General features: G+C 31.7%; 1 protein-coding gene across 1 annotated transcript in view; it reads left to right on the top strand.

The window, feature by feature from the left end:
- The first annotated feature begins 3,410 nt into the window (after positions 1-3,410).
- The window catches only part of LOC149906808 (uncharacterized), a 55,665-nt gene continuing 32,714 nt past the window's right edge, over positions 3,411-26,361 (top strand). Inside the window, exon 1 of the mRNA XM_090104978.1 lies at positions 3,411-3,570. Coding sequence (XP_089961104.1) covers positions 3,554-3,570 — 17 coding nt within the window. The 5' untranslated portion in view covers positions 3,411-3,553. The remainder of the gene's footprint in view (positions 3,571-26,361) is intronic.

Genomic DNA, 26,361 nt, shown 5'->3' with positions numbered 1-26,361 from the left:
GAATAGAAAATAATATGTTGATTAAATAATATTGCACAGTTGACCTGTATCAATCGACGATTTTGTCGATGCCCGCTTGAAATTCTCTTTTCAGACAGACGGTCGCGTGCTTTAAAATAATTTCAACAACGATATGTATGCACTTTCCCAAGTGTAAACTGTGTTAATGGTTAAATAATGGTACTTATTAAATAAAATAAAACGAGTTCATTTTATATGCACAAGCATTCGTTACTCTTAACTCTAAATAACTGTCATTAGTACTAGTATGTAATTATTTCCACACCTCGACAGAATTGAATGAATGTGAAATAGTGTCTTTTTTTGTTAAACGCGAATGTTAAGGCTTTTACATGCGCTAATAACCTTGAGGATACTTGACGGATCTCAAACCTCTCCCGCTGCACCTTCTTTTTTCCTCGCATTTTGTATTTAAAAAGATACTAATCAGTAAAACTAAAAATCCTCGTCAGGGACTGTTGTGTAACTGATAATTTATTAAACATAAAATTTTCAGAGCTCTAAGTCAGCAGGTTACGAAGTTTATAGAGTATTTGCGGAAAAATCGATGACCACGGCACATTTTTTTTCTAGAAATCTATTAACTTTGGAAAAAAGTCCTCGCGAGCAATTAAAGATCAAAGACCATCCTATTTTATATATTTTTTTCGGTATTGTGCTTTATGTTGTACCAGACTTTATAGAGGTTGAACATAGTCGAAATTGCCGGGTAACGCCTTAAATATGTAGAACATAACGATACTGATTTATTGTAGAAAATAGATCTATTTGCTATTTTGAGTCTTGACGAAATCGGGTCAGTCGTATCGGAGTATTGGATAGGACAAAAAAATTATATATTTTTATTTAGATACATATTATATACTTAAATAGATAAACCATGCTGTCTGTGCATCGCACTGTTGTGGGAAAAAAAATAGGGATAGTGATGAAAATTTCGTTTTTAACATATTATAACAACTAAACAATACATTTTATTTATTTGTAAGCAGTTAATAGTCTTTTTTATAGTGAAAATTTTCATCATTTTTGATGTTTTTAGTTTATCCATTAGTTGCTGAAGGCTGAATCCCGCATAGAGATGTCACACAAATCATGCTTCACAATTTTCTCTGTCATCCAGTGGAAATCGAATTAAAATTAGTACAGCCTATAATAGATACTTATTTATATAAAAATATACACTAAGTATACATCCTAGATACTTAAGTAGAAAATCTTCAAAAATGTATGTTTGCATGTGAAAGGAAAGTTCCTATTCCAGGAAAAAGCAAAACCTCTGACTAATAGGTTTATCAATGAGCTCAACAAGCAACAACAAGCTCTTGATATATTATTAAAAAGTATTATCACTTTCTCCATAAGATTTTTGTGATGTCTCTTTGTATATTTTCCTTATACGTTCATAATATTATAAAGCAGTGGGATAGAGACTCCATAGATATACTGCTTTCCGAATCGGTGGTAAATGTAAAAAATATATAATGAGCATTCAAAAGTAGAAGAAGTCTAATTGAATAAATAAATGTTTCAGTTTGAGTTTGACTTACCTTCCGATTTCATTAAAGTAGATAATTTGACTAGAGACAAGATTGTGAAGAACTTGCAATATCAATTGATATGCTGATTTGCAGTAAACGGTAAACCCTCGTAGAAGTGTCCTGCAGTGGGAATAAAATAAAAAGATGATTTGTTGTTTTCTTCAAAACAATTGAAATAAATGGAAGCGCGAGCGCTTGCTGAACGATTTAATTATTATCTAATATAATAAAAAAAAATTGCGTTTCTTTTTATTAGTGTACGTAGTTACCTACAAAAACTTATTTTTTTTAATCATTTCATTTGAAGCAAGCTCTATTTTAATTTATGAAATATTTGATACGATTGTGAAAATCTTATCTTGGTTAAGTAAAATTTATTTATTCTCTTTAAAGTAATAAAAGCCTAAAAATAGAGAAATCCGCTAATTATAATCGATTTAGCCAGTCTTCAAATTAGCCTAGTCTGTAATTTATATAATTATTATTTTGTAGCATATAGGGTAAAAGTGGGATAGATGCCCCACTTTTTGAAATAGCCTCATAATTTTAAAAACATGAATCTTATACGAACACTTTGTATGAATATAGCTAGGTTAATTATCTTTTTTGAATTACTATATATATTTTTTATCCTATCATTTATAGATAATGTGTAATAAATATTTTTGTAGAACACCTTTTTTGAGGATAGATGCCTACCTAGTTGGATAGTTGCCCCACCATGAAAATACTAAGGAGGATAGATGCCTGCAGAGTGGGATAGATGCCTTACATACTCTATAAACGCGAAATCTAATAAAATTTATATGATAAACCAGCAAATGTCATGTTCACATAGTTGTTCTGTTGTCCAAGAATATACTTGCGCTCGCCCTCCTTCATTTCGTTTGTATTTTCGTGGTGTGGTTCTCCTACAATCAGTATAAGGGCAGATCATTAATAAGTAAGTAAACATAACAAAAAAAGCAAATTAAACGAGTAGATTTTACTCGGTTAACATAGAGAAAACCTCTGACGCAATCAGGTAAAAATATAAACAGTACCTGTGATTATCGATAATAACATGTACATATGTATTGAGGGATAGATGCCCTTAGAGGCCCCTAAGGGCATCTATCCCTCGAAAAAAAAGGGGCAACTATACTCTTTGATAAGGATAGCTGCCCCAGTATTTTTTTTTATTAAATAAAAACAAAAGAGCCACTATTTTTACTTAGATTTGTACTTAATGAACCAGTGTATAGACATAATAAGAAATATAGTGAAATTTATTAATACTTATAAAGTTATGCAAAGGCAAATATCAACCTTTTTAAATTTTAACGTGTTCGTGAAGTTCGCCGCCGATATTATAACACGCACTAGCGAAACACGTCTTCACCAAACAACAGCTCATGCGTACACGAGGTTCGGGGTGATATGAGCTCCTATTTAAATCATTAATTCGTAGTCAGGACTCTGGGAAGTGAGGTTTTTTGAAAATGGGGCATCTATCCTAGTGCGGCATCTATCCCACTTTTACCCTAGATGTCGAGCGATTATTATCGATTCGATCGATCGATCGAGGCATTATGCTTAGTGAAAGTGGATGATATTATAAATATACACTTCAATTATGTTAAATTAATTATCCATGTATTTATATTTATGCATTCAAAAAGTATCGTATGTCATAAAATTGTTGTTCAAAATACTCTTACCCATGGTTTAGCGCCAAGATAACTCCATTGTCCGTGTTATTAGATTCCAAGAGGTGAAATTACGTTCAACAATTACGCTGGCCAACGAAAATGCAGTGCAACTGTGCTGTGGTGGTGCTGTGCAATGCAACCTGTCAAGTTTCAAGTCACAAGTTCAAGAACGCTGGCCGGCAGAAACGTTGCGGCCATAGCGAGCGATACACGCGGGCGCGGGAAATACGTGTTCGATATTTGAAATTGTGTGTTTTTTTTTAAATTTTCTTCTACGCTGAGGTTGACGGACATTCAACGATGCAGAACCTCATAAGGTGAGTTCATAGTCAAACTTTTTTGTAATTTAGTTTTTTTTTTGTGTTCTGTATTTTTTGCAGATTAGGTAAATCGTGAAAACATACATAAGTAAAGGTTAATTTTATGGTTATTATGTTTTTCAATTTTACGTTTTTGTGGTAATTCAATGTGAGCATTGTGTAAAAAATAACAAGACGATGTTAAGACCAGAAGAAGTGATATCAACAAAAAATATAATAAATCGTCTTCATATTAGGTACCTACTTACAAAAAAATTCAGTCTAATTTATTTAACCAACGATCTTATATTTTTTTAAGAATAATAAAATTAATTATAAAACATACTATGGTGTGTCTATGAATATTAATATGTATGAATAGCCATCTATTCTTGATTGTTGTGTACACTAATAAATAATTTATTATTAATTTCACATCTTTAAGCCGCATTCTCACTAGGTGTCAAAACAATGGTGCATGGCTTCACGGACTCAATTCGCATATTTATCGCAAGACGTGATGTGGGAACTCCTAGACCGTTAAGTTTAATGTCCTTATCTATAAATAACGTTAAAAATTACACATAAAATAGCAGTTCTTTTGAACCTTTGTTTCATATGAATTTCGATCCATATAAAGTCGTGTTTTTATTACTGCTAAAGTACAGTTAAAATTCTTTTGAATGAGATTATCAAATAAATTCCAGTAAAGGTTTATAAGAATATTAATTTTATTATCTTTTTTGTAGTATACAGTCTATGTAATATGTAATTAAAAATATCGCTTAAATTATGTATTTTTATGTATCAGTATAAGTTAAAAAACGTTCAATTACAGCGACTGTAATTTACAGTCTATGTTAATGTCATTAAAAACATCGCTTAAAATATGTATTTTTTATGTATCAGTAGATGAAAAGTTCAATTATAGTTATACAAAAGTTTTATAGCGCAATTTCTTTAAAACGATCCAGTCAGTAATAATAAACAATAATCTTGACCAACATCGTAATAAAATAAATAGGACAGACGGACCTACAACATACTCTCTGTAATATATTATCTTGTATGTGGTGATCAAGTTTTTTCGCCGGAAATCGAAGCCGAGACTCTAATGGACGCCCAGCGGAAATAATGCGATGAATCTTTCTAATACTAGGAAATGAATATCTTTTCAATTATTATAACTGATATCGTTATAAGAATAATTATATTTTTAAATGATTTATGATAATGGTAAATTTTCTATTATTGTAATATGGAAATTTGGTAAAAATATTTATATTATGATAGAGCGAGTTTCATATGGAATTTATTAAACGTTTGTTACTTATCACTACAGTAATTGTGGAAAAAATAGGCAGATCTATTTGCCACATTTTGTGATGTACAGGAACTCTATTTATGTTAATGCGCAAGTATTTTGAACTTATATTGAAGTTTATCGAAATCTAAACAATTTTGAATTTTTTTTGTAACTTTGCGATAGAATTACAATGATATTTGGCACACATATTATAGTGGGTAACTTGGATTAACATCCCGGAATCTCACAGGAACGGGAACTGCGGGGTATTCTTTGAAAACGCGGGGTAAGCCGCGGGCGGAAAGTAGTAGGAGATAAATTAGAACCTAGGTCTAGGAAAGTAATTAGACTTAGACATAGTACCCAAGACGTAGGCACATAGTTAGATTCCAGTAATTGCACGTCAGCGTGATATATTGTGGTTTCTCGACCTTGCTTGTTTTTGGTTAATATACGAAATTGTATTTAAAGTGACGTTAATAACATTTAACCTTAAACTTAGTGATGTTTTCAAGGAAAAAACTGTTCCAAGGACGGTGTGGATAAGGTAAATTTAAAGATTTTATTTCAGGAAAATTTGCATTTGTTGTAAGAAAAATATCATTATTTGTAATAGGGAGAGATGGATGTCGATTATTTAACTTTTATATGTTGTTTATTTTTTATCTCAAATTCATTTTCAGTATGTATAAATGTATGCGGGTATAAATAATAGAAAATGTTTATTTTCTATGACCAAATACTCCATTAAGTATATGAACCTGTGCTCTTTTCAAAATCAACTTCATAAAATACTCGAAAATACGATACAATCCACAGATAATGAATTGAATATGTATACCAAAGTATACTATTTTTATAAAAAGCCTAAATTCTGCAACATCAAACTAAACAATTTGTACAATTTTCATAGAATATTCCTAATTACATTGAACAAATTAAAAAAGTACCCTTCCAGACTATCTAATATAATCGAGATTGTCATCTCAGTCTCTCAAAGGCATTAATGTGATACTGAAGCAACTTTATCTAATTATAATTGTCTGATCGAGCGAGCAAAGTAGGGTGCAATGTTACTCTTTAATGTTACGATTAAATTTTAATTACGTATTGTATTAGAGGAACAAGATGTCGATGATTAAAACAAGCAATATGTGTTGTTTTGTTTCGGTATTTTATTAAAAGTTATCGTTTACTTTTAAATTTAGTATGTAATCTGTAAAAATCACAGACATGTATATTTAAGTAGACAATGCAAGTACCGCGATCTGTATGAAAACCAAGCGTGTCATATTTTTTGTACTGACCTTGACGCGTTATGACGTCACGAGCGCTTTTTAGTGATGTTAATTTCATTTTACGCTAAATCGATTAGGCCGCCACTCGCGCGGCGATTCTAGTATCGTCCTATCCCATCGAAGTAAATCGAAAGAAATCAGATCAAACTAGATCTATGTCTAAGAGGTAATCAAATAAATGAATCGTAATCGATTACTAAATCGATTCAAGACAGAAAAATGATAATTACCTTAAACAGAGGGATGATAAAATAAAGTTATAAACCTTTTAATATTCTAACAAGTAAACTAATGTGTTTTAGCTTTTTCTTACATATGCCCATTGAGTTACCATGTACTACGTACTAGAGAGGCCATCGAAAGAAAGTAATGAAACTGTCAATCAATCAATCTTTATGTCCCGTTGCATCGATCCATTTTCCTTTTATGTTCGGGTTACTTGGAAAACTGAAAAAACAAACATAGTCAGCAATAAGGAGTTTTCTTAAAAAACTCCCAAGATGACACTTTAACTAATGGCGTCCATGTCATAATATTTATTTTTAGTACCTTTGTATTAAAATACTTAAAAGTTCTAGGTCAAGTCGTATTAAATGACAAAAAAAATCTATGCCTTTTTTTCTGAAAAATTGCTCCTTCAAATTATCATTTTTCTGTTCGATTATAAAATCGATTAGAATCGAGAACTGTTGCATCAAATGAACATCACTAACCACAAAATTGGACAGAAAAATGAGAACAGAAAAATGAGAAGACGCTATTCATTGCTTGTTATCATACGACGCGATCTTTACCGTGCCAAGTAAAAGCCGCAATGTATTCCGAATCATTTCGTATGATTTGGTATCCGTGTTTGTCACGATCGTTTTCCACAGATATTCTTTATTTGATTTTAAAATAAATAGTGCATATTCTGATTAGAAAATTACTTTCCGGTGGAAGGAAACATCTATGCTATCTCGGCCACTCACAGCTGTGGAGTTTCTACAGTTTATAACGGCGCAATTCGGCATTTTACTTTATTCAGCTTCACGTCTTTCCTTGGCGAACTGCAAGCGCGGACTGAGTGTAGGCCAGCGTCAAGTAAGTTTCATAAACTTAGTTTGGACACGGGAAGTACATACACTCGCTTAGTCTATCTTGATACATGTCTGTGGTAAAAATTATAAGGTCTCAAATTGCCTAAAATTTTGTTTATTATAAAATCGGGCTTATTTCTATTCTAATAATTAAATACATAGATACGTATCGGAGTTTGTTATTCAATTGATATAGACACTTGAGCTATCGATGCGTCGCAGTAAATACTGTGTGAAGTGTGACAGCGCTGATTATCAGCCGCTTAACTTATTACACGTCTCTCCATCTTCACAGCCGTGTCGAGATATGCTGTTAGAGGCGGGAAAAGGGCATATTTGATATAGCTTTTGTCACATCAACTTATTTATAACTTTTAATCTCAATTGTCAACATATTTCACGTCATTTCAATAGTCAATATCGTCAACAGGGTTCATCCTGTAAAGGTATTTAATATTAATCAATGACATTTATTTCGCGTCCAATGTAAAATGTTATAGGCCGGGTCCACACAGAGCGAGCAGCCTCGCGAAGCAATTGCTGCGCGAAGCAGCTCGGTCAGTGTGGACTGTGGACGTGTCTCAGCTGAGGAAAACGCCCGTCATTTTCCTGCGCGGAAAATACTTTGTGACTGCTCGCTCCGCGTGAACCGCCCTAATAAATACTGCATGTATACTTGGTAAAATAATCCTATGCACCAAATAGTAATTACCAAGCCTAGCTTAAACATAAGAACGCTAAACATGCCAAGATCTAGCGAATGATGTAGTTTAAAATTGCATAATGGTAACTGGAAGGCGGCCAAGCGCAGAGCTCTGAATATAAGCCACTTAATTTCTCGTAACTGCTTCACTAGGCTTTGGAAGTTCATAATTTAGCAGAGGATAGTTTTTAGTTCGTAACCACTTCGTAACTTTGTGTGCAAATGAGGGCTTTAGTGGGCAACACTTATTACGTTTTTGGAATTTAAAGTTAGCTATATTTAAAGTTGGTAACATTGTTTAATATTTCTTGGTTCATAAACTAATATTATGTATGATAGCAAAAAAATTCACGTCACGCTAAAAGTTATTTTATGGCCCAAATATGAATTGCGCAATATTTGTGATTTATAATCTTACGAGATTCAAAATTTCAATTTTAAAAATGTATTTCTTGGTTGTTATAAGATGTTTTTATGTGCATATTTAAATGGATGAGACTTTGAAAATAACTAACGAAAAACTACAGTCGTAATCGGTGAAATTAACTACTATTTTGCACGCCTCATAAGCGAAGCGTTGAGGTGGGTACTACTGTCACTTCGCGCAAAACATCTGATTTTTCAAACTTAAAATGTCTTTATGTATCATACATTGCACTTGTAAGATAATACATACACACACATAATAAGAAAAAACACTATTTTTAACGTTCATGATATTTTTGATGTCATTTTTGTTATTTAAACTAGTTAAAAAACAGTTTAAAAAAGTTCTGTCTTGGACGTCCGTGTGTCTGTATGTGCGGATCCTTTTTCTTGTTAACACGATAGCGACCGAAATACTTTACTAATCGAGTCTTTTTTTTTCTCTTACGCTTGAGTATGCTCAGGAATAGAACCCTTTCATTTTTCAGGGTCTGATTCGATGTGGTTTAATTGTTATTAAATAAACAAAAATAATAATTAATAAATATTTATTAAAAAAAATTATGAGGCGTGCACTTTTGGATTTTCCAAATTATTTTTATATTTACTTTAAAAAGTTTTCATCGATGAAACCGAAGGGATTTTTAAATAAATTTAAAAACTAATAAGTCCTATCGTTTGATATAATGTAGTGCGCGCTAGCAAAAACCACATGAAAAATCTAGTACCTATACCCATTAGTATACCTACATAAAAGAAAAATAAATAATAATAGAAGAAGGTAGTAAATTAAATGAAATGGTCATTTAATAATCGCTAAGAAATTGTTAGGCTATATATCAATTTTTAATCTAGGTTACCTACATTCTTTAAATAGTCAAGAGGACTTATATTTTGATAAATTATTTGAATTGTTTTAATTAAAAAACATGGAGGTCAATTCGATTTTTTGTATGTATTCGTTTCATCCGATAACTTTGGTAATGAACAAGTTTATATAGGTATCTGTTTTATTTACATAATATACTAAATCGATAGTTAGGTACTTCACTACATATAGTAGATATAAAGTCGCTTTCTCTGTCCCTATGTCCATAATATGTACTTATGCTTAAATCTTTAAAACTACGCAACGGATTTTGATGCGGTTTTTTTTTAATAGAACGAGTGATTCAAGAGGAAGGTTTTAGTATATAATTTATTAGGTTTTAGACAAAGCGGGTGAAGCCGCGGGCGGTAAGCTAGTAGTAAATAATTTTTACTTTCAAGTGTTTGTTAAGTCAACGACCTCTTTTTTGGAGTGCAATTGTAAATATAAAAATCATAAAGCTAAGTATAAAATTGCAATGAAAAAAATATATTATCGAGAGTATAGTGACGATTGTAATGATAACAAAAAATGTCAACAGTTATTCTGTTAAAGAGTTCGCAAAAAATAGCAATACCAATATTATGTGTATGTCGGAAAGCTTATTAAAATTCCTACACTTTTTTTAGAAATGGAAGAGTTCTGTCAATTGGCACAATATAAAGGTTATTGACCTTCGATAGTCAAATTGGTGAGAAGGAAAAATTCAAAATTATTCAATTTTTCCATGGCACAGATTATAATCTGTTTAAAAAAAATTAAAATCAAATTAAAAAAAAACAACGTATTGGTATACCAATACGTTGTTTTTTTTTAATTAATTGTTTTTCGCCTCAAACAAAAAAATATTCAATCATCAATTTTAATCAATTAAAAGTAAGCTTTTGTAAGTTTTTGTATGGGGCGGTCACAGCATTAAAGATCGTTAGTTTTTTTATAATCGTATTGCCAAAATTATGATATATTTACATATTTTCAAATTTGTCTGTAAAATGTTGTTACAATTAGTTAATCTACATTTTTAAATATTTTTTTTTAATTTTAAAAATAAAGTTATTTGAAAAACGAAATTTCTACAAGACATTAAAATCACAATACAATTAAATTGTGTATACGCGGTGTCTTTATCAATCAAAAGGTCCATTATTTAAGTGTCGCGGCGTGCGGTGTTCCCAGAATTGAGATTAAAAAATTAAAAGAACATCGTCTCATGTCAGTGATTGCATGCAAGTGTGTCGCCTTTTGAGATGTCAATTAGTCCGGAGGTTAGTTTTTAAAATTTAGGTTAAATGATTACTAGTTATAATGCTTTTATAGAGTAATAGACTGGGGTAGAAGCCTTTAAAAATAATGAAAAGATAAAAAAAATCGCAGTCGGATGAAACCCATTAGAAAAGGAGGGGAATATGATGAAAATAAAAGGAAAAATAAATTACGGTCAATCCGAGTTCGGGTAGTGGGAGGGGGGAGCTTTTAAGAGAAAAAAATGGTTTCTCTCGATTTCCGACAAAACTACAAGTCCTACAGAAAAAAGTTCAGTGGCAAAGTTGTAGGTAATTAAAAGTTCTACAACTTTTGTATTCACAATTTTTTCACATAACCTCAAAATTTAGGTGAAAAATTCAAAAAACCAAGTTTTTGGTCTTTTATTTTTATCTACTTCAAAATTTATTGTTTTTCAACGAAATTTGGTGGAAACTTACTTTATTATGTCCCAAATACACTGTAATTTATTTGATTGAAAATGTTTATTTTTTCGTCTTATTTTGAATTAATACCAAAAAAACAACCTAATTTTCAATCGAAAAGTCACCCGTCAAAATATCAGCTTTTTTCAAAAACTGGGGGTGCCTTTTATTCGTTGGAATCTCTACTTTCATATGGTGTAAAAAAAAATAAACACCCCTATAGTAAATGTTCTCAGGAAATGCATACAGACAGTGTGATAATGAGCTTTTACTAAATCAGGCACACTTCTCGAACTCTATATCTTCTCTTGTATCGGCTTTTCGGTAATATTTCAAAAGAAAAATAATTATCTGTTCTAAGTTTAATATTTTACAGCATATTCAAAAGCAAAATGATGTCGATAAAAACATTTCAGGTAGTTCGAGAAGTGTGCCTGATTTAGTAAAAGCTAATTTTCACACTGTTTGTATGCATTTCCTGAGAACATTTACTATGGTGGTGTTTATTTTTTTTTACACCATATGAAAGTAGAGATTTCAATGAATAAAAGGCACCCCAAGTTTTTGAAAAAAGCTGATATTTTGACGGGTGACTTTTCGATTGAAAATTAGGTTGTTTTTTTGGTATTAATTCAAAATAAGGCGAAAAAATAAACATTTTCAATCAAATAAATTACAGTGTATTTGGGACATAATAAAGTAAGTTTTCACCAAATTTCGTAGAAAAACAATAAATTTTGAAGTAGATAAAAATAAAAGACCAATAACTTGGTTTTTTGAATTTTTCACCTAAATTTTGAGGTTATGAGAAAAAATTGTTAATACAAAAGTTGTAGATCCTTTTATTACCTACAACTTTGCCATTGAACTATTTTCCGTAGGACTTGTAGTTTTGTCGGAAATCGAGAGAGACCATTTTTTTCTCTTAAAAGCTCCCCCCTCCCACTTCCCGAACTCGGATTGACCGTAATTTATTTTTCCTTACATTTTTATCATATTCCCCTCCTTTTCTAATGGGTTTCATCCGACTGCGATTTTTTTTTGTTTCAAAAATTATCTACTCTAGTCTATAAATAATCCAAGAAGAATCCAAGTTATAGATTTTAATTTTTTTTGACAAATATTTTTTTTCATTTTCAAGATTGCGTTTGTAACCAAGCAGTGATATTATTATTTTGTAAACAGCCGAGGTTGATTATATAGTACCTACTTATTTAATGTAAGTTACTAGTCAATATCTTAACTAACTCATAAAATTTCAGAGTAATGGCATTGATTTCACCAATCACTGATATTTTTATTTAATCTTACTTTCTCAATACAAATATTTAATCCAATCGCTATAAATAATAAGACAACCAATTGGTTCAAACAAGACAGCTTATCCAAATAGTTTTTGCAACAAAAAATAAAAATATAAGTAAACGTAACCAATCTTTAAATACTTTTACTGATGTCCATGTAATTGCACGGAATAAGAATCGCTACTCAACCTAAATTGTGATGGTTTTTGCACAGATACGAAATTTGCAAGTTAAAGTTTAATTTTGCCCGTTTTAGACCATTTAGACTTCATTCAAGCAACGGGACCGAGATCATTTATATTTTTTATCACAAATTATTTAACAGTTGCTTTTTATTATAACTTTTTATAATCGATGATAAAATTCTAGCGTCATCGACATTGATTGTATTAAGTAATTTTATGTGCATCTGTTATCTATATGATATATATTAAATTAATCATTTATTATGTAATTGCAATTATATTCACATGACCAGGGAGTATAGACAATAAGTTGTGATATAGCGGGAATTAACCATAGCCTATAGAGCGCAGACATTCACAGATTTTAACGATACGCGAAGGTAATTACCCCTCGAAATTGTTTTGTCTTTATGATCTATACTCTATAGTTTATAGCTTCACATGAATGCTTTATACATAACCTATAAAATGTAAACCAACCTGTCTCAGGCACATAAAATGTCTGACTTGTGGCCTCCCCTGAGTATATAATATGTCCTGTGCTTGTGGCCGGCCGCGGCACAGCAGTAAAACAATTCGCACAATGGGTAATTATTAGACACGCTGCAATGGGTTTTGAGGTTATAATTTAGAAAAACATATAATTAACCGCTTGGTGTTATTGTTGTCTATTTGTTTCGTATGGGGTCGTTTGTTTAATGGAATTCTTGTGAGCAGTAGCGAATTGCAATGATGCGAGTTGTAGTTAGTTTTAAAATTTCTTGCTAAGCTAGGATGAGTGCAAGAACTCTGTTAGATAAGCATACGCAAACGATCAAATCCATAAACGCATTGATATCTTGTGTTAGATTTAATGTGAGTAAAAAATAAAAAAAACGTGTGGGTGGCACTCGGGGACTGCCGCGGTAAAGCTATTGCATGCTATGCCTTCAAGCCACACCTCCGCGCCCGTCGGAGTGAGGAGCGTGAGGTTTTTCGTAACTAAATTTCTGGATTCGGTCCCCGCGCTCAAGGCCCGCGATAGAAGCTATGCTATTAAGTGAAATTTTAAGCTATGCAATAGCTTAAAATTTCACTTAATTTCTGTGTCGTAACCGCGTAAGTATGGCAAATGTTGTAGGTATGGCAAATGTTGTAGTATTCGTACTAAATATGTAAATAGGTCTAAAATAGATCGATAGTGTCCTATAAAAGCGTACGGACAAAGCCTTAACTATTGGAAAATATAAATGATTTATTCACAAAGTTGTAAGTTTCGCGTTAACTTTCAAAGTATATCGTCTCAAGAGGCAATTAGACGTAGTTTTAAAGTATAGTGTAATCGATATACGTGGGGTGTGGGGGGTTGAAGCAGTCTTGGGGGGAGTAGGCCGAGAGCTGGCGGTGAAAGATGCTTCGCTATCTATTAATTATTTCAAACAATTTAACTGTGCAATTATAGTCTAGGAGAACAATTGAAGTCATTTTATAAAAATAATCATCTATAAAAAAATCCGTAAATTTTGTAATATCATCTTAGCGGAAGAGGTAGAGGCATAATGTTACAAAGATTGCATATACATAATTAACTTGGTGGCATTGAATAAACAAAAACAGAGAATACAATACAGCACTCAATGTTAATAACTAATGAAAACAAAAAATAATTGTAATGTATCATTCTAATGATGATGACGAATTTAAAAAACAGCCTTTTCATAGATTAAGTTAGCAAAAACTAACATTAAATTGTTAATATACATAATACTTATTACTTACTTATATGTACTATGAATAAATTTACGTAATTTAATTATGTCATCTGATATTAATTAGTTTTATAATCCAAAAATATATGAACTAAAAACCAGAATCGACAGAAATGAAATGTGTTTGTTGGACACCTCCTTTTTAAAGAATAGGAAAATTCACAGGCGAAAGACGTGGGTTCGAATCCCGTGTCATGATAGATTTCTTCTATTATTTAATATATTCTCACCTAATAGACTAGAGTAGATAATTTTTGAAACAAAAAAAAATCGCAGTCGGATGAAACCCATTAGAAAAGGAGGGGAATATGATAAAAATGTAAGGAAAAATAAATTACGGTCAATCCGAGTTCGGGAAGCGGGAGGGGGGAGCTTTTAAGAGAAAAAAATGGTTTCTCTCAATTTCCGACAAAACTACAAGTCCTATAGAAAAAAGTTCAATGGCAAAGTTGTAGGTAATTAAAAGTCCTACAACTTTTGTATTCACAATTTTTTCACATAACCCAAGAATTTAGGTGAAAAATTCAAAAAACCAAGTTTTTGGTCTTTTATTTCTATCTACTTCAAAATTTATTTTTTTTCTACGAAATTTGGTGGAAACTTACTTTATTATGTCCCAAATACACTGTAATTTATTTGATTGAAAATATTTATTTTTTCGCCTTATTTTGAATTAATACCAAAAAAACAACCTAATTTTCAATCGAAAAGTCACCCGTCAAAATATCAGCTTTTTTCAAAAACTTGGGGTGCCTTTTATTCATTGAAATCTCTACTTTCATATGGTGTAAAAAAAATAAACACCACCATAGTAAATGTTCTCAGGAAATGCATATAAACAGTCTGAAAATTAGCTTTTACTAAATCAGGCACACTTCTCGAACTACCTGAAATGTTTTTATCGACATCATTTTGCTTTTGAATATGCTGTAAAATATTAAACTTAGAACAGATAATTATTTTTCTTTTGAAATATTACCGAAAAGCCGATACAAGAGAAGATATAGAGTTCAAGAATTGTGCCTGATTTAGTAAAAGCTAATTTTCAGACTGTTTGTATGCATTTCCTGAGAACATTTACTATGGTGGTGTTTATTTTTTTTACACCATATGAAAGTAGAGATTTCAATGAATAAAAGGCACCCCAAGTTTTTGAAAAAAGCTGATATTTTGACGGGTGACTTTTCGATTGAAAATTAGGTTGTTTTTTTGGTATTAATTCAAAATAAGGCGAAAAAATAAATATTTTTAATCAAATAAATTACAGTGTATTTGGGACATAATAAAGTAAGTTTCCACCAAATTTCGTAGAAAAAAAATAAATTTTGAAGTAGATAGAAATAAAAGACCAAAAACTTGGTTTTTTGAATTTTTCACCTAAATTCTTGGGTTATGTGAAAAAATTATGAATACAAAAGTTGTAGGACTTTTAATTACCTACAACTTTGCCATTGAACTTTTTTCTATAGGACTTGTAGTTTTGTCGGAAATTGAGAGAAACCATTTTTTTCTCTTAAAAGCTCCCCCCTCCCGCTTCCCGAACTCGGATTGACCGTAATTTATTTTTCCTTACATTTTTATCACATTCCCCTCCTTCTCTAATAGGTTTCATCCGACTGCGATTTTTTTTATCTTTTCATTATTTTCAAAGGCTTCTACCCCAGTCTATAATGTTTAAATGACATAATATTATGAGGAGAAAATTTGCGTTGCAATAGCATTGCGCATTGGAATTAATTGCCTCGTTTTGAATTACATCGCGTCTCCCTTTGTCTATGGCTTACTTACACTTGGATAAAAAGTATTGCTACTGTTTGTTTAAATTTGTGTTAAATGTATTTAAAAATATTATTATCACAGAATATTAAGTGATATTAATCTAGTTGACAGATTAGTATCTATTGTTGTTAACAGATTCACTTACTAAGTAATTTAAGGTTTGCTTTTGAGATTATTTTTATTTTATGAGATGATAAATTTCGTTTGAGTTTTGACTTTTGAATATAATGTACACGCCTTATTGTACACATACTTCTTAAAATTAAATTTACAAAGCACAAAGTCTTAAATTAATTATCAAAATCAACTGATATTAATTCCCACTGTAGCGACATAAACCACTTCACATTACGTACTTACTTATTTACTTTAACTAACATTTTTTGTCGTATTCTAAAGCTCCTTTTTTTAGTGTGGAAATAAAAAAAAAATATTTGTTATATGTTAATTTTATTGCTTAACCAATTAAAATGTTTTTCATACTGTTCGGTGCAATGACCACCGAACACCCTAGTCAGCAATACTAGGTATCGCGGGCGGCGTTTAACATAAATTAATTCAGTCCACAATCAGCAGTCCACAAAATAACATATTACCGTCGCGACGCGTACATAACATTAACACATATTATAACATAAGTCATAACATAAAAATCTAACAGAATAATAAATATATCATTTAACAATTATTAACAATAGCATTAACAGTAAAACATTAGCAAGTAAAAGTATAACAGTGTTTTGTAACAAACAAGTATAACAGTGATTTTAGTAATAAATTAATTAGTGTCAATTTTAGTTTAATTTTATAACAAATCCCTCCAACACTAGCCACGCAGCCCATTTTCCTGCTGGTGAATTATCGTCATGAATTATCACTATATCATCAATTTTTATGTTATTTAGTTGTTTTTGCCATTTTGCTCTTGCTGATAATTGAATGAGGTATTCTGACTTCCATCTTTTCCAGATAAATACTACTATATAGCCCTTTGTTGTCCGTACACATACCTTTAGTTTAAGTTTCTGTTATGCTGCTGTGTAAAATAATAGTTAAAAAAAAAAACTAAAAAACACGCTTTTTATAGAAAACCGAACTAAAAAATAGAAAATTTTATCAAATTAGTGGTATTGTCATCGGTCCTCAATAAATCTACAAAGTTTGAACGAAATCTGGCAGTTTAAAGTGGGTCAAAATCGCGCCCAAAGAAGTCGGTTACAAACATACAGGTGAAGCTAATATAAAGCGTGTAAAAATAATTAAGAATTGTTTTCATAGTATAAATAAGATTAGTCATGTGGATTTTAATCTAGGTCATAGAGACAAAAGAAACTATGACATTAGCGGTAAATGTTGAGACACTAGATCGGAAATACCCTGGGAATCTATTCAAATATTGAGTTAATTGTCTGTTTGAAATAACTGACCGTTATTTTTTTGCTATATTTATTATTTTTTGTCACTAAAGTAAATCTTAATCATAATACTATTATAAAGGCGAAAGTTTGTATGGATGTTTGTTACTCTTTCACGTAAAAACTACTGAATCGATTACAATGAAATTTAGCACACATATAGAGGGTAACTTGGATTAACACATAGGATAGGTTTTATCCCGGAAATCCCACGGGAACGGGAACTATGCGGGTTTTCCTTTGAAAACGCGGGCGAAGCCGCGGGCGGAAATCTAGTACTATTATAAAGGCGAAAGTTTGTATGGATGTTTGTTACTCTTTCACGTAAAAACTACTGAACCGATTACAATGAAATTTAGCACACATATAGAGGGTAACTTGGATTAACACATAGGATAGGTTTTATCCCGGAAATCCCACGGGAACGGGAACTATGCTGGTTTTCCTTTGAAAACGCGGGCGAAGCCGCGGGCGGAAATCTAGTACTACATATTATAAAGGCGAAAGTTTTTATGGATGTTTGTTACTCTTTCACGTAAAAACTACTGAATCGATTACAATGAAATTTAGCACACATATAAAGGGTAACTTGGATTAACACATAGGATAGGTTTTATCCCGGAAATCCTACGGGAACGGGAACTATGCGGGTTTTCCTTTGAAAACGCGGGCGAAGCCGCGGGCGGAAATCTAGTTATTAATATTTCAGTTTAACGATGCTCCATAATACCAACATTAAAATGGTAATAAGAGCTGAAAACTGAAGACTAGTTTGTAAATGAGTAGATACTTATTAGGAAAATAGTAGGCAGAACTTAAAAACTATAGAAAGATCCGAAGTAATATAATCATAATTAACCATGGCTGGTTAATGCGATCATAATATGAATTTGCCAGTCAGTTCAATTCACGGCGTAAACTGTCTGGAAATAAGAGGTCATAATACAGCCCCAGCCAATTAAACGCTTTTGGCTACTTCAATACTACTTTGGCGCCAATTTACGATAATCATCTTGTGATAAGTTTTAGTCTGTAGACATAAATAGATCGATACCACCACAAATAACTGCTGTTTACTAATGAATTCGCCACATTGTGTATAATAACATGGGTGTTAAGGCTTTAGTCATACATCATGTGAATGGTCGTCTACTGTTAGGTTGGCCTTAAACTCTATGGTCACACAAAATTTAACTTTATAACAAGTGAACAGGGGTAATTTTTGATTGTAGGTATGTTGGTGAATTATAGATATCATACCCTTGTCTAATTTCAGTGATGTGTATTGTTTTGTGAATTATATCGATTCGTGTGTACTGTGTCGTCATGTTTTGTAATTTGTAAATAAACACCTCATTGGACTAATTAATATTAGTTTCAGTTTTTTTCTATTTCAGGCATCGCATCGTCATCAAAAATCCAATATGGCGCCGTCTATGTATTTTTGCTGTGTAAAATTATCATTTGTGGTTTAGATAATAGTACTGTTATATCTTTGTTCTTTATTTTACCCCAACTAAGTAGTGAAAAAGAAAAAAGCTAATTTAATAATGTTTTACTGTTTTAAACGAAACGGTAATAGCAATTGTTTTTTGCCACTTTCATAATGAGTGCTATCAAATTAATAATATTAAACTATTTCACGTATTTAATTAAAATTTTGTCTAAAACTGCAAATAAAATTTTATAAAATTTGGACCATCTATTAAAAATAAACGAAACAGCGGATACGAGCTATTACTCAAACATTTCTATAAAACGGAACCATTTCAAGTTAAATACGTACTAAAAAGGTGAAGCTCGTCACACCGTATACTTGGTTCGGTTTCTCTGCACGTTCCAGCTTCCGGCTGACGCTGAGTTATGGTTGTGTTTAGGATTCCTAGGTTGCTTTAATGCTCTAAGGTCTGAATGGTATGATTTTTTGTGAACGTGAAGACGTGTGACATGCGCGTGTGATGCCTTCACTTGTCTGTTGTGATTTCCTTTTTTCAGAAATTAAACGGAAACCAAAAAAAAAAAATGTTTATAAATTGCAAAATATCAAACTAATGTCACTTAACAAGTTGTTATCTACAAGATAAACCTCATGATGAACACCGAACCTAAAATATTGTTTTTTGTTAATTCAAGCATAATAAGCGAAACTTCAAAAAATATTTTATTCGGCAACTTGCGAATTGGACATATCAAATCACCAAACAAAAGCAAAAGCTCTACATATCGATTTAACTTTTTGAAGTGAAACTTCTTTATCGGGGTTGGAAAAAAATTTAGTGTAACATTTTTTCGTTACGCGTGACATTTATCCGTTACGCGCCATTTTTTTCTTATCCCTACCACACGTGATTCGACGTATTCGGTATTTCTGTAAAGTTGCATATAGTAAATTATTTTTGAAAAATAAGGTCATAAAGAAGTTTCACTTCTTACGTGTGTACACTAGTACACGCACACATTTTTTTTTAGTTAGGTACTTAGTCCTAGATTAACTACATACCTACTGCAAATTTTAATAATTTCACACAAAAAACAGCAACAAAAAATCTAAACGGCGGATCTGACCAACATTTTTCCAGCAAGCACGCACCGACCTTGGGAAAAAGGTGAGAAATTGTGCCAGCTGTCAACTGGTTCTCATCCGATGAGTTAACGGAACAACACCATATAGGCTCTTCCGAAGGGACGTACGTTCTTGTATTGTAGAGGCTTGAGCTTTGTGATCGTGAGACTTACACATTACTACTTAGTAATTATCTTAATTACTAACTACTTCTAACTTCTAAATTATCTGTGCTACTTCTAATTTTGGTCAGTTACGATGATAGTCACTAAAAACAGTAACTATAATAATAAAGAAAAAAATGTGTGCGTGTACTAGCGTACGTCAGAAGTGAAACTTCTTTATGACCTTATTTTTCAAAAAATATTTTTCTTTGCAACTTTACAGAAATCCGTCGAATCACGCGTGGTATAGGAATAAGAAAAAGATGGCGTGTAACGGAAAAATATCACGCGTAACGAAAAAATGTTACACAATTTTTTTTCCAACCCCGATAAAGAAGTTTCACTTCAATAAAGAAAAATATAGGAAAAGAGTAGTTTTCATTGATTAATTGATTGATTCAGACGGTATAAATTTCACCGGGAAGGCCAGTTAAAATAATAATAATGAATAAGTACCTACCTTAGGTTTTAAAATATACATTTTATTTATTCTTTGAACAGTGTAAAAACTAATGCCTTAGTTTATATAATTTGTGTGAGTGATAAATCAAAATTTTACTTTGCCATCACAAAAAATAAGCCCCAAATGAAATTGTATCCAACTTATTACAAGAACCACGCCTAAACTATCGTAATCTCACCTAACAATGCAAGTGCAGTGAAGTGCACTAATGTCAAACTCGTTTATTATTTGTGGTAACGGGATACGAAGGGCCCCTGACTGTGATGTAACCATGTCAAAAATCGGACTAAAAAGTTAAAGATTTTACCCGTTTTTATGTGAAACTCAAGATGGGTTTAATGAATACAGATATCACACAGAAAAACCAACAATTTTTAAACAAAACTAAGTTTTTGAGTCGGTACGACAACTCTTCGATAGTATTATTCAGGCGAAGCCGGGGTATACAGCTAGTTCATTATGTAATACTAGATTTCCGCCCGCGGCTTCGCCCGCATTTTCAAAGGAAAACCCGCATAGTTCCCGTTCCCGTGGGATTTCCGGGATAAAACCTATCCTATGTGTTAATCCAAGTTACCCTCTATATGTGTGCTAAATTTCATTTTAATCGGTTCAGTAGTTTTTACGTGAAAGAGTAACAAACATCCATACATCCATACATCCATACAAACTTTCGCCTATAAAATAGTTATGTAATATTCTCTCTTTTACCTTGTAGGCATAGCTTTTGAAAAACTAGTCTATAACCTTAGGTCTCTAATTACTTCCATGACTAATTTCATGAAAATCGGTTCAGCGGTATAGCCGTGAAAGCGTAACAGATATACTTTCACTTTTTATGAAATTAAGCACTTAAAAGTGTCAAAAATTTTAACTAACTAATCTTTATACGCATGTATTGGTTTAAATTTAAGTTTTATGTCAATTAAAAAATCTTTTAGTTAAGTACTTAATTGATTTTGTTACAAAAAATATTTTCGTTCAAATCCTATAAGGTACATTAATCTGTTGCAACAAACTAATAACGTACTCATATACTTTACGATTTATTACAAACCATTAAATATTAAAGAATTTAGAGCAAAATAAACATTTATCATTCTAACGACCGCCCTACGATCAAGGGCGGATCCAGCTTTAGTGCCAGGGGGGGGTCACATAGACGTGGTCAATTTTCAAAAGCTATATTTTGGTAATTTAATTGATACGTAGATTAAAAAAAATGGTCAAGTGCGAGACGGATTGGCGAACCAAGAGTTCCGTACAAACATTTTTATATATGTATTTTAATATTAAATTTATGCTTTTTGCGATTATTCCTTTATATGTGCTATAAGACGTAAGTTTCTATTATATAAAGATTAAATATCAAGATTCTGTGTTCACGGGAAGTACCCTGTAGGTTTTGATTCCTGGCAACACTTGCGAATGTTGATAAGCATGAAATGTATGTTTTAGCAATTTTTCCTCCATCTGTGCTGACATTGCTTTTAACCAAATTTCAGAACTCTGTGTTCACAGGAAGTAGTACAATACCTATAGATTTTGATTCCCTTGCGATAATGTCGAAATTTGCGATAATTTACGGCATAAATGGCTGTATCTTTTGATTGCGTTGGCTTTGGTATAAATGCTTTATCGAATTTTGGTAGCAGCATCTTGGCATTTTATGCCCGGCTTCTGCGTTAATATTTATAATTTCTAAATTGATACTTTTTTGTGTTATTTCAATAACTGTGTAATGTAATGTAACTCTTGTATTTTTATTTTTGCCTAACGGATCTTAGTCGTCCATTAATGTAGGTACATAATAATTCAATAAAGGATATTTTATTTATTTATTTATTTTTTATAAGTTTGATTTTATTATAGCGTAAAGGTATTTTAGATTTGAGTTTTTGGTATGAATATCAAGTTAATACATGTCAGCGTTCATGAGTAACAGGGTTGTCAGTTAAAATTTTGTTTAAATATTTTTTATATTATAATCTAAGGAAAAATTTATGCTTTTCGCAATTAGTAAACAAAGTCGTTGTCTCTGTGCCTATGTCCCTATGTATGATTAAATCTTTAAAACTACGCAACGAATTTCGATGCAGTTTTTTTTAAAGATAGAGTGATTCAAGAGGAATAGTATATAATTTATAAGGTTTTAGAGAAAGCGGGCGAAGCCGCGGGAGGTAAGCTAGTCTGCGTTATAAGACGTTTGATTGTACTAAATTTCATGACTCTGTGTACTCAGGAACTACCCTGTAGGTTTTGATTTCTTAGGGAGTGTCGAAAAATTTCAGCAATTACAGCTGCATCTTTTGATTGCGTTGGCTAAATCGTTTGAATTTTTTCACAGCATCAAGGGACCGTAGACCGTAGGATTTCGACAAGGTTAGCAAGGGAATCAATACCTGCAGGGAGCACCCTGTCCCGTAAACACAGTCTTGAAATTGAGTAAAAAGTATCGTGTTATAGCACAGATGTAGTAATAACTGTGAAAACCCTAATTACATATTTAATTAAATTAAATAAAAATATATTTTTTAAATAATTTTAAACTTACAATCCCTTTACTCATGAACTACATGTGTTTAATTGATATTCACATCAGAACTCAGGACTATAATAACTTAAATCTGTTATTTAATTCAAATTCTATGTCAATGCAATCTGAAGAATAAGCAATTAGAGCCGCATATTCTGTAATTCGCAACTACTTGCAAGGGAAACATCAATCAAAACCTACAAGGTACTTCCCATGAACACAGTCTTGAAATTTGGTTAAAAGCAACGACTTAAGCACTTACAAGCACAGATAAAGAAAAAAATCCTTTAAACAAAATTGTAAGATACAACTGAAAAAATATGTTTGCTTGGAGTCCTCGGTGCGTGAGTCCGACGCGCACTTGGCCGATTTTTTGTTGTAATTTGACTGTATTTTCTATTGTTCGTTTGAAAAAAAAATTTGCTATTTTATGTCTTATCCACGAACTGGGATATTTCGATATTTGAGGTTTTGTGTGAAAAGTGTAACAGCAAAAGTTGTAGAAAAAAAATTAATTACATACAACTTTACCATTACACTTTTATTATTTACTAGCGGTCCGCCCCGGCTTCGCCCGTGGTACATATTTACGTTTTCTCTACATAAGAACCATCCTCGTACTTCAAGGAATATAATAGAAAAGAATTATCGAAATCGGTTCAGCCGTTCACACGTGATGCCGTGACAACGCGAAACGGGTGCGGACCCGCCGCCTTTTTATAGCTCCCGCCGCGAAGCGCGTCGAACGCGGCAACTGATACACAAAAATAATCCTTATGGCATGTAATTCACGCGCGATGACTTATAGCGTATTTCATGTATAACTTTGGTGTTTCTACACCGATTTACATGATTCTTTTACTATAACCTGCCCAGGAGTATGAAGAATAATTGTGTCAAATTTCGTTAAAATCCGTCGTGTAGTTTTTGTTTCTATAACGAATATACAGACAGACAGACAGACAGACAGACAGACAGACAGACAAAAATTTTACTGATTGCATTTTTGGCATCAGTAGCGATCCCTTATCACCCCTTCATAGTTTTTTTTTAAATATATTTCATGTACAGAATTGGCCTCTCTACAGATTTATTATAAGTATAGATTTTTTTTTAAATCGAAAAACCTGTTATTTATCCTTAAATTACGACCACAGGTCGACCCTAATAAACTTTTTCTATAATTTTTGTTATATTCTCTTCCGTTACCGTTTGTAATTGATTTCATTGTTCTATATTACTTTTATGTCTCAAAATTCAATAAAAACATCATATTGAACAGTATTAATTTGTTAATTTTAAAAAGTTAATATTAAATTAGTGGTCCACTTAGGTCGTGGACCTAGCCCAGGGGGGGGTCATGACCCCGTGACCCCCTCCCTGGATCCGCGCTTGCCTACGATTCAATGTAATATTTTTTATACTAATGCGCGCGCAGTCATGCGGTTTGGCGCCAAAGCCGTCTGTAATGTCAGTTGCCTCTGTCACCGAAATGTCATCAATCACCATAGATAACATAATTTAATCTTGATTGACTTGTAATTATAGCTAGATTGATTTGGAGCGATATTGATTCAAAGCACAATTCAAAGAATTGGATTAATGACACCACCCAGATTCATTTATCGGTCAATATAGAGGTGACATAGAGATGATGAAAATAAATAAAATCTGTTTGTATTTAATTAATACTCTAATCAACTTATATTATATATTCATACATATACAGTAATAGTTGATTATGGTGAATGGCTATCATACGATAACACATAAAGTGTAGCGGCAGGCAGAATGCTAATGTACTATTTGAGGCAACATTGGCATTTAAGATATAAGATACCTATTCCTTAAGATATAGGGTAGGTTTATGTAAATTGCTTTTTCTTGTATAATAAAACATTTAATAAGATTTAAAGAAACTAGTGAAATATGTCTCAATTATTAAAAAAAATATATGCAAATCCGCGAAATAGGTATTTCTCTATAAAGTTACACACTATTTTTTATTGTTGTCTACAAGATGTCATGTTTTTAATATATTACGTTATGCTATGGCAACATTTTAATTTTTAAAATTTAGAACACATGAACATAGATACATCCAAGTAAATTAATAAGACTCTTATTATAATCGATAGAAAACTAATCGTTCTGTTAACCAATGGATTAATAATTTAGTAGAATCTGCTTTCCCACATGCTCCATGCTTTCTTGTTACTCAATGACAAGCAGAGTTCCAGCAAATAATTATAAATGCGACAAACGTGATGCCTGATTGCATTTCCGTTTTCTAGTGTTGTAATTATTATTACATGTTACAAGTTTAATTCTATCCTAAAAAAGTTTATTTATTTATTTAACAATTTAATGTACCACAACATGTTAAAAAATTCACAAGTATACAAAAACGGACATAACGTGAAAAATTAAAGTTCGTTTTTATAAATTGTAAACCCGAGGTGTAAACATTATGCAGGTTTTAGGGCGCCATTTTGAATTTGAGATGACGTAACGAAACCGTCGTTCAAAATTCTAGCATCTGTGATCTATGGTCTAACGATATGCTCGTTGTTAATTTTAAATGTAAGTTTTTAATTTATAATTAATGCTGGAATAGGCTAAAAAAAGAAAGCTGACTATTAAAAAAAATATACCAAGTTGCAATAAATAAGTTGATGAAAAGTAGAATGATGTATACTTACTCATTCTGTTATAATTTATTACGCTCAATTAAAGTAAATATGGAGGAATTGGCGGCCTTTTACAAGTAGGTAATCATACATAATTCAATGAAAGAAGTCTCTGTAACCATGCTATGTGATAATTGGTAAAAACTAAGTTGACTGACCATATGATATGAAGGGATCATGTTGTAGTCGACTTTCTCGATATTGTAGTAAGCTGTTACTGTTACAATTTTTTTCTGTTGAAATGTTAAAGGAAAATAAATATCATTTCGATTAAGTATCTATATCCAAAAATAAATCAAACTTTCCGAACAAAACGAACTTTCATAATAAAAATAAATTTTCTTTTACTTAACCCTCAATATTTCTATGCCCTCAATGCTTCATAATTCGTATTAAAAGGTAAAAATAATTCGTATTATTATATATTGTTTAAATCAAAAACTGCTTATTTTAAAATGTCTACGTAAAAATTTACAAAATATTACGAACTTATCAGAAACACTGTAGGTGCCTACTTAACTACTTATTTTTTAATATTTTATATTATTCTTGTATACAATACGCTAAGTTATGCTATTTTATTATGTATATTAA

The sequence above is a fragment of the Colias eurytheme genome, chromosome 8 (genome assembly GCF_061535395.1).
Source record: "Colias eurytheme isolate Ceu_HAF_F1 chromosome 8, ilColEury1 Martin Lab GWU primary, whole genome shotgun sequence".
NCBI lineage: Eukaryota > Metazoa > Arthropoda > Insecta > Lepidoptera > Pieridae > Colias > Colias eurytheme.
The sequence above is the reverse complement of the archived record's forward strand: the minus strand, read 5'-3'. Positions and strand labels throughout refer to the sequence as shown.